Source organism: Arachis ipaensis, chromosome B6 (genome assembly GCF_059453495.1).
Source record: "Arachis ipaensis isolate K30076 ecotype BB chromosome B6, ASM5945349v1, whole genome shotgun sequence".
Classification (NCBI taxonomy): domain Eukaryota; kingdom Viridiplantae; phylum Streptophyta; class Magnoliopsida; order Fabales; family Fabaceae; genus Arachis; species Arachis ipaensis.
The window spans coordinates 72,261,328-72,269,089 of NC_142441.1; the positions used below are offsets into that span (position 1 = coordinate 72,261,328).

At 32.0% G+C, this 7,762-nt stretch overlaps 1 protein-coding gene across 1 annotated transcript; it reads right to left on the reverse strand.

Moving 5' to 3' along the window:
- Positions 1-4,437: 4,437 nt before the first annotated feature.
- Positions 4,438-7,538, reverse strand: LOC107647618 (RNA exonuclease 4-like). The gene is made up of 7 exons (XM_088491848.1): positions 7,458-7,538; positions 6,555-6,706; positions 6,061-6,188; positions 5,752-5,963; positions 5,326-5,532; positions 4,919-4,999; positions 4,438-4,812 (listed from the first exon to the last, which is right to left on the reverse strand). The coding sequence occupies exons 1-7, from the start codon at positions 7,496-7,498 to the stop codon at positions 4,566-4,568; spliced, it is 1,068 nt and encodes a 355-aa protein (XP_088347974.1). The 5' UTR covers positions 7,499-7,538; the 3' UTR covers positions 4,438-4,565.
- Positions 7,539-7,762: the final 224 nt, after the last annotated feature.

A 7,762-nucleotide genomic window follows, 5' to 3' on the forward strand; every position in this document is an offset into this window, starting at 1 on the left:
AATAATTTGGGAATGTTGCATGAGACTAAAGAATATCTTTCTAGAAACTTTGAAATGAAAGATATGGGAGAGGTATCCTATGTGATAGGAATTGAAATTTTTCGTGATAAATCACAAGGATTGTTAGGATTGTCTCAGAAGACCTATATAAATAAAGTTCTAGAGAGGTTCAACATGGAAAAGTGTTCCGCAGGAATTGCATCAATTCAAAAAGGGGACAAATTTAGTCTTATGCAATGCCCAAAAAATGACATAGAACGGAAGCGAATGGAAGGAATTCCATATAGTTCTGTAGTGGGAAGTCTTATGTATGTGCAAACTTGCACAAGACCGGACATTAGCTTTGCAGTAGGAATGCTTGGAAGGTATCAAAGTAATCCTGGAATAGATCATTGAAAAGCTACAAAGAAGGTTTTAAGATATCTTCAAGGTACAAAGAATTATATGCTCATGTACAAAAGGTCTAGCCAATTAGAAGTAATTGGTTACTCAGATTCAGATTTTGGTGGATGTGCTGACACAAGAAAGTCTACATTTGGCTACTTATTCTTATTTGGAGAAGCTGCCATATCATGGAAAAGTTCCAAGCAAAGCGTTGTGGCAACATCTACTATGGAGGCAGAATTTGTAGCATGTTTTGAAGCTACAAATCAAGCTTTATGGCTGCAAAATTTCATTTCAGGACTTGGCATTGTTGATTCAATTGCTAGGCCATTGAAAATTTATTGTGATAATTCTGCAGCAGTATTTTTCTCAAAAAATGATAGATATTCTAAAGGTGCCAAGCATATGGAAATAAAGTACTTTGGCGTTAAGGAGGAAGTTCGGAAACAAAGAGTGTCTATAGAACTTGTTAGAACAGAACTCATGATTGCTGATCCATTGAGTAAAGGATTGCAACCAAAGACATTTAAGAAACATGTACATAGAATGGGTCTTGGTTCTTCTGAATGACGCTAACACTCTGAGCTCACTATGTTTATTTATGTGTTTTCTGAACATTGATAGTTTGTAGTTTCTAGTTAAAGTAATATTATTGTATGAGTTATAACATAATGAACTAGAAACTTTATGGGACCGATATAAAATTGTGTTATTTATGTAGCTTATGTAGTAAGATGCTAGTGATTGTAGTATATGGAAAGAAATGTGTTTCATATTAAATGCATGACTGCCATAACTCACACAAAGTATTTTACCATATTAAAGCAATTATGTAATGTGTGAAAATATGATTACACTTAGGCCAAGTGGGAGAATGTTGGAAGTTTATTGTAATTTAAACTTCTGTTGTGGCCTAATTGTAATTATCTATAAACTATTAATGATTTAATCTCATCCGTTAATTCTAATGTTTGATGGACGCATTAGATTTAAAGATAATAACACATAAAAGGTGGTCCTCTCTCTGCCTTAATACACACGACGTTTTACAGTTTTCACTCACTGAAAATACCGTGAAACTGCCATCTTGATGAATGTCTGAAGGAAAGGAAAGAGAGAGAAACCAGTGTTAAAGATCAACTCTACTGTAGCCAAAATTCTGCAAAATCAGTCTTAAAGTTCAGCTCTACCGTAATCAGGACTTGTTATGGCAACCAATCCAAGTATAAAAATCACAACTTTTAAGATCCTAATTAATACTTCCGCTAAAATAAGTTTACAATATTATCTAAAATATATCAAATAAATTACCTATTTTTTTGTTGTACATTTGTCTATTGCATGTGACTTTACTTGTCAGAGTTGGTATCCATGGCTAAAACAGTATGGCCGGTCCTGGGCCATGTCAAGAACTATATATAAAAGAGCACTATATATAGTTGTTCAAATGAGAAAGGAGTTTGTAAGAGATGGGTGAAACAATTTTATACATCAGCGATATGGAATGTTTGGTTAATTAAGTAGGATTGAAAATATTTTTCAGAATCCACTAGAAAACACACTATTTAGTTCAATAATGCATGTAGATTAGTTCTCTTTACAAAAGTATTGTTAGAATATAATTAGATCAATTAGGATCAATTAGTATTATTTAATATATTTGAATATTTATTATAAAATATTACGTCTTTATTATTATGATTCTATTAGCACCTATAAATACCCTTTTATATTGTATCATTCCAGACAATTTGATTACACTCAATAATACACAAATCATTCTTCCAGTTTAGTCTCTTGTTTCTAACATGGTATCAGAGCCATGGTATCCTCCTTGAAGAGGATAGGTTGTTTTCCTTACGGTGAAATTACCGTAGTTTTTGCACTTTTTTTCTATGTCATTTTTCCTTACCTTGTCACTCTTTTATACTTTTTCACCTCACCGACTAGCCTGTTTTCTCTGTCTTGTGTTTTTCCGAGTCGGATGATCAAACACCATTGTCATCCGCTGCTTAGCTATTCTCATGAAGAAATCATATAGTTTTCGCACTCTTTCGACAGTTTCGTTTGCGTTCTCTCGTGGCAGTTCCGTCTGCATTTTGTCTGTTTTTTTTGAGGCAGTTCCGTCTGCGTTTCCTCGTGGTAGTTCTGTCTGCGCTTCTTTCAGACAAGCGGCAGTTCCATCTGCGCTTCCTTCCGGCAGTTCCATCTACGCTTCCTTCCGGCAGTTCCATCTGCACTTTCTTAGCAGTTTCGTTTGCGCTTCCTTCAGAAAAACGGCAGTTCCGTCTGTGCTTCCTTCCGACAGTTCCATCTGCACCCGTTTTATCAGTTTATGCAATTTTTCCTCTTTATTTCGTTGTTTTAAATAAGTTTCAAACTCAAGTTGTCACTTGAGTTTGAGGGGGATGTTAAAATATAATTAGGATCAATTAGCATTATTTAGTATATCTGAATATTTATTATAGAATATTACGTCTTTATTATTACGATTCTCTTAGCACTTATAAATACCCTTTTACAACTTGATTACATTCAATAATACACAAATCCTTCCTCCAATTTAGTCTCTTGTTAGATCTCCAATTTAGTCTCTTATTTCTAACAAGTATAATACACCAATTTGGGTCTCATATATATACACCAATTTGAATCCATAAAGTGGATTAACCCACTTCTTACTTCTTTTGTTTTGTGCTTGTTTCTTCTAGCTAGAACAACCTCTAACCAAATCTCATCATGTTCCAGCACCACGTTCTAGTGTAGCAGTGATCACTACCATTCTATTTCGACATCATCCTATTATAATCTAATTTAATGAGCAATCAAATAAATCTAAAAAGAATGGCTAAAATAAAAAATTATTCAATTAACCTCTTTGTTTATAAGTTCTGCCACATAAGCAATGCCATTTCATTGCTACAAACGATCTAACTCATTCATCACTACACTCTTTTTCCTTTCTCCTTAGTCGCAACAAATGCCGGCCAATAGGAGATTTGGGTGGTTCTTGCTAAATTGTTTGAGAGGAAAATGATTTTAGAGCCTTAATATGCACTACTAAATATTTGTGGTACCTTCGTGATTTATTCCTATCAAGTGCCTATTAAACCATGGCATTTTCTTGTGTTTTATCTCCTACATGATAAATCGTTATAGGATGTAGAAATTTAGTGTTATTTTAGCTAGACCTTACTAAATTATGGTTTAGTCAAACGATTTCGTGTTTTGTGGGCATGTGCTTACTAAATCTTGGTAGCTAGAGCGTATTAATTTGATAATGGCAAACTATATTGCAAAATTGCTGCAGGAACAATGATTTATGTTTACAAATCGTAGAACCCTATATATATCCTGTAATGATTTTATTTACATAAAATAAAAGTGAATAAATATATAATAAGAAATGGTTTAGGACAATCTGTTAATAAGAATTTTATTTTATTTGGGTAAAAAATTAAATAATATAAAATATATATTGGCGTAAGTCTAAATGTCATGACTTAGGTATGATATTGATTAATGTTATTAGACTTTATATTAAAACTTTGGTTTGTTTGCTTGATCTTGTTCTAGTACTACGTTATCTTCCTTTGGTTCACAGGTCGATTGAGTGATAATTCCAAACAAGAAAAAAAAAAGCAAGAGGAGGAAGAAGATTGAAAAAGTGAAGTAAAGAAGAATAATGTTAACAATTAAAATGAAAAGTAAATTAAAAGGTAAAGGTGATTAATGATCTAAGAGTAGAATATAATTACTGGAATAGTGGAAATATGAACAACCGCAAATAAACACTACTCATCTCTTCTTCGTAGTATGGATTATTGAAACATATATTGTAATTACAAGCATACTATTTTATTGGTTGTGTTTACTTTGAAATTTTAATTTAACAGCAAAATTGAAATTAAAAGAAAAATTTATACACCAAAATAAAAGACAATCTCATTTATTAATAGTATAGGTAAAATTATAATAATCAACAATAATACATTGAAACATATCTAGCTACTATATTGGGTAGTGCAAGCTATATATGATATAAACCTACTACTCAAAACTAATAACCGAAACATATATAGTATACTTTATTTGTTGTTCTTAAATTAGTAGAAATTAAATAAAATGAGATATACTGGTAGGACCCATGATCACTAATTTGTATGGTGTTTGTGATGGATTCATGAGGTATATAAGGAATCCATGCACCAGCAATAGTAATCAGACCTTGAAATTTCAAGCATTTGTTCAGGACTCATTCTTTCAAGCTCACTTTGCCTCCAAGAAGCAAAATTGTTTCTGTTCTGAGGGTCAGATGCCAAAGGGTAATCCTCCATTCTATGTGCCTGGGACCTCATTCTCTTGTAGAGTCTCATTGTTGCAACACAATCATCATAAGGATCCTGTATCCCAGTTTGAATGTCATACCTGCAAAAATGTACCCTTATTAATATTGATGTTTCACATGTACTGTCTTTCATTCCTTTCCTTTTTGAGACTCAAGAGTTTGATGAGTTTATTAATTGTTACTTACCCTAGATATGTTTGTGTTAAGTATTTAAGTGAGTTGCTCAACTTGCTTGTTTTCATCAGAGGAGGGTATTTTGCAGTGTCCCTGTTGACACACAAATTTGACACGTTTTAAATTGTGGATGCTGATGCAATTATACTACAATATAAAATATTGTGCTACATATATCTATTCTTCTTATTATAAAGTGTATTGTGAATCTATACATAGTTTCGTGTTATGTGTGTCTAATAATATTGAATTAAATTTATTAAAGAAAAATATTATATACACTATTTGATGTGTATATTTTATGTGTACAACTTTCAATTTTTATATTGAAATAATTGATTAAAAATAAAAGAAAATATAAAATTTATTTTTTTATAACATAAAATAAAATATAATTTATGCTTGTTAATATGAATTACCTTATCTTTTCTGGTCGATATTCTATTTGGAGACATTCTAGGTCATGATCCAAACCATGACCAACAAGAATCCTGGCTTTGCCACCTCTTGCTCTAATTGTCCACATGGGCTCTCCATTGCAAAGGAAGTCTTGAATCTTCCTCTGAACTTGCCTCATTGGTATTGCATCCCTCAAATATTCTGCTCTAATACCTGTTGTCTCGTACCTGTTCATCAATCATAATCTGCATTAATCATAATTTCTTTTTCTAATGAATACTAAATACTAATTTATTTAAGGATTTATTGTTGGCTAATACGGATGGTTGCATGCACAAGATGAAATTCGAATTCTGATACTTAATTACGCGAACAAATGAGCTAATCACTTGAAAAGCTGGTTGGACGTAATAATGGAAGTTAATAAAGTGATTAATAATACGAACCTATAATTAGTGACTGGAAATGCTGGTTTGACATAAGAATGGAAGATGATGTTCTCATGCTCATCAATTATGCAAACTCTTGCACAAAGATCAAGTGAGCCATCACTGCCACCACCAACCATTTTACAAGCAAGTGCAACTACTTGTGCTCCTCTTGATCCAATTGTCAAATTATCTCGAAGACCCATGCTAGAAAACCGACCAATCATTCCCTATTATATAATATGCAGCAGTAAAGAAAGTTAACTAAAATTTTTTTTTAATCAAATTAGTTTCTAACAAGTCATATAGATGGATGTATGTATATACAGTTAGTCCAGAGAGTTGGCATTTTTCTTGGTGGACCCTGCGCGAGTTAGGGCTGTCAAACACCTTCAAGCAAAACTTGCACCCTCGGTATGCAAATATATCCCGGCATTCCTGTTTCGGCAACGGACCTGAAAAATATAACAACAAAAAAAATTTAGATCATAACCATACTTTTATTTTAGATCTGTCTTGTCTAAGCGGACGAGTAAACTGAAGAGATGGAATATTTATACAATGTGTACAATGAGTTATGAGTTAAAAAATGAACATCACCCATAATATTTCAGGATCGAACTCTTGACCATTTGAATCTAGAACTCTGATACCATGTTATGAAACCACTCATCCCAAAAATTTAAGTTGATAGAAAAAGGTAACACTAATGGTTATATCTAATACTGAATCGGACATTCCTAAACCTTCATTGTACACATTGTACTCTATTGGCTCCCTATACTTCCTCTTATTATTATTATTATGGATTTATATATTACCTATAAGGTGTTCCCTTAGAGACTCAAATGACCTGCAGTGTTTTCTGCAAATGGCACAAGTTGGTTCATGACCCGAATGGTATGAGATTCTCATGTGCTCCACCAAGTGCTCCAGTTTGTTGAACTGTCTGAAGCATGCCGCACACTTATTCCTATTCATTCACATCAATTTAACATTTGTAAATCTCGTTACTTAGTTTAAATTGGCGAGATAACAATGATGTGTAACTAAATAAAGCACAAAACATCCATTATTATCTAATCTAATTAGTACATGTATCTCCTTATTCATATACTCAAAGAATAATTAAAGTAGTAAATTATATCATGCATGTTAGATATACATTAAAATTAGTTATTAAAGCTAGGTTTAGAAGGAAAATTGAGATTGAGAGATTGAAATTGAAAGATTGAAACAGAAAAATAAAGACTAAATTAAGTTTTAGTAGTGTTTAGTGCAAAATGTACTAGACCGATTATTATGTTTAGTTTAACATCAATATAGAGATTGAGAGAATAAATTTAAAATTTAAAATTAAATAAAATTTTTTAAAAAAATATTATTAAAATTTCAGTCTATATTTTTAAAAATTTTAATTTTATGTGTCTTCAATTTATAAAAGTATTGAAAGAATTGAAATTTTGTATGTGGGAACTAAAATTTTAGTTTTAAAAATCTTTGTAGACTATTAAAGACGAGATTATTATTTAAGTATCTTAAATTTTATAGAATTGAAAACCACAAATTAGGAGAAAGGAGCATCTATGACTCTAACTAATCATCAGTTGAGAATGGTAATAAACCCTTACATATTAATAAGCACGTGCACTGATTGATGGTTTGTGTAACTAACCATGTGTGTGCTTGTGCATAAGAGAGAAAGAGAGAGAGAGAGAGAGAACCTGTGAGTTTCTGAAGACTCAATAATTCTGGAATAATCCATAGTAATTCTTAATTGTATAATGTGTTCTGAATGAGAAGAAAAGAGTCGGAGTTGAGGATGAAGGTAATAAGAGTATGATGGTATTTATAGAGTGATGCAGGCCAAGTTAAAGTAGTTAATAGATTTGGTTGAACCAAGTTGCATACATAATAGACGATTCCTAAAGCCACAATTATTCATTCATCATCATCATCAGTATATCTCTCATGATTCTTTCTTCGCCCTCTTCTCTCTCCTTCGTTTCTTTTCTTTTCTTTTTTTTTT

Bases quoted from the DNA above. Each gene is read 5' to 3' on its own strand.
- LOC107647618 (XM_088491848.1), bottom strand. From the start codon at position 7,498: ATGGATTATTCCAGAATTATTGAGTCTTCAGAAACTCACAG. The intron at 6,189-6,554 runs GTAATATATAAA...TATATTTTTCAG, and splicing joins TCTAAGGGAACACCTTATAG to GTCCGTTGCCGAAACAGGAA. The intron at 5,964-6,060 runs GTATATACATAC...ATTATATAATAG, and splicing joins GCCAACTCTCTGGACTAACT to GGAATGATTGGTCGGTTTTC.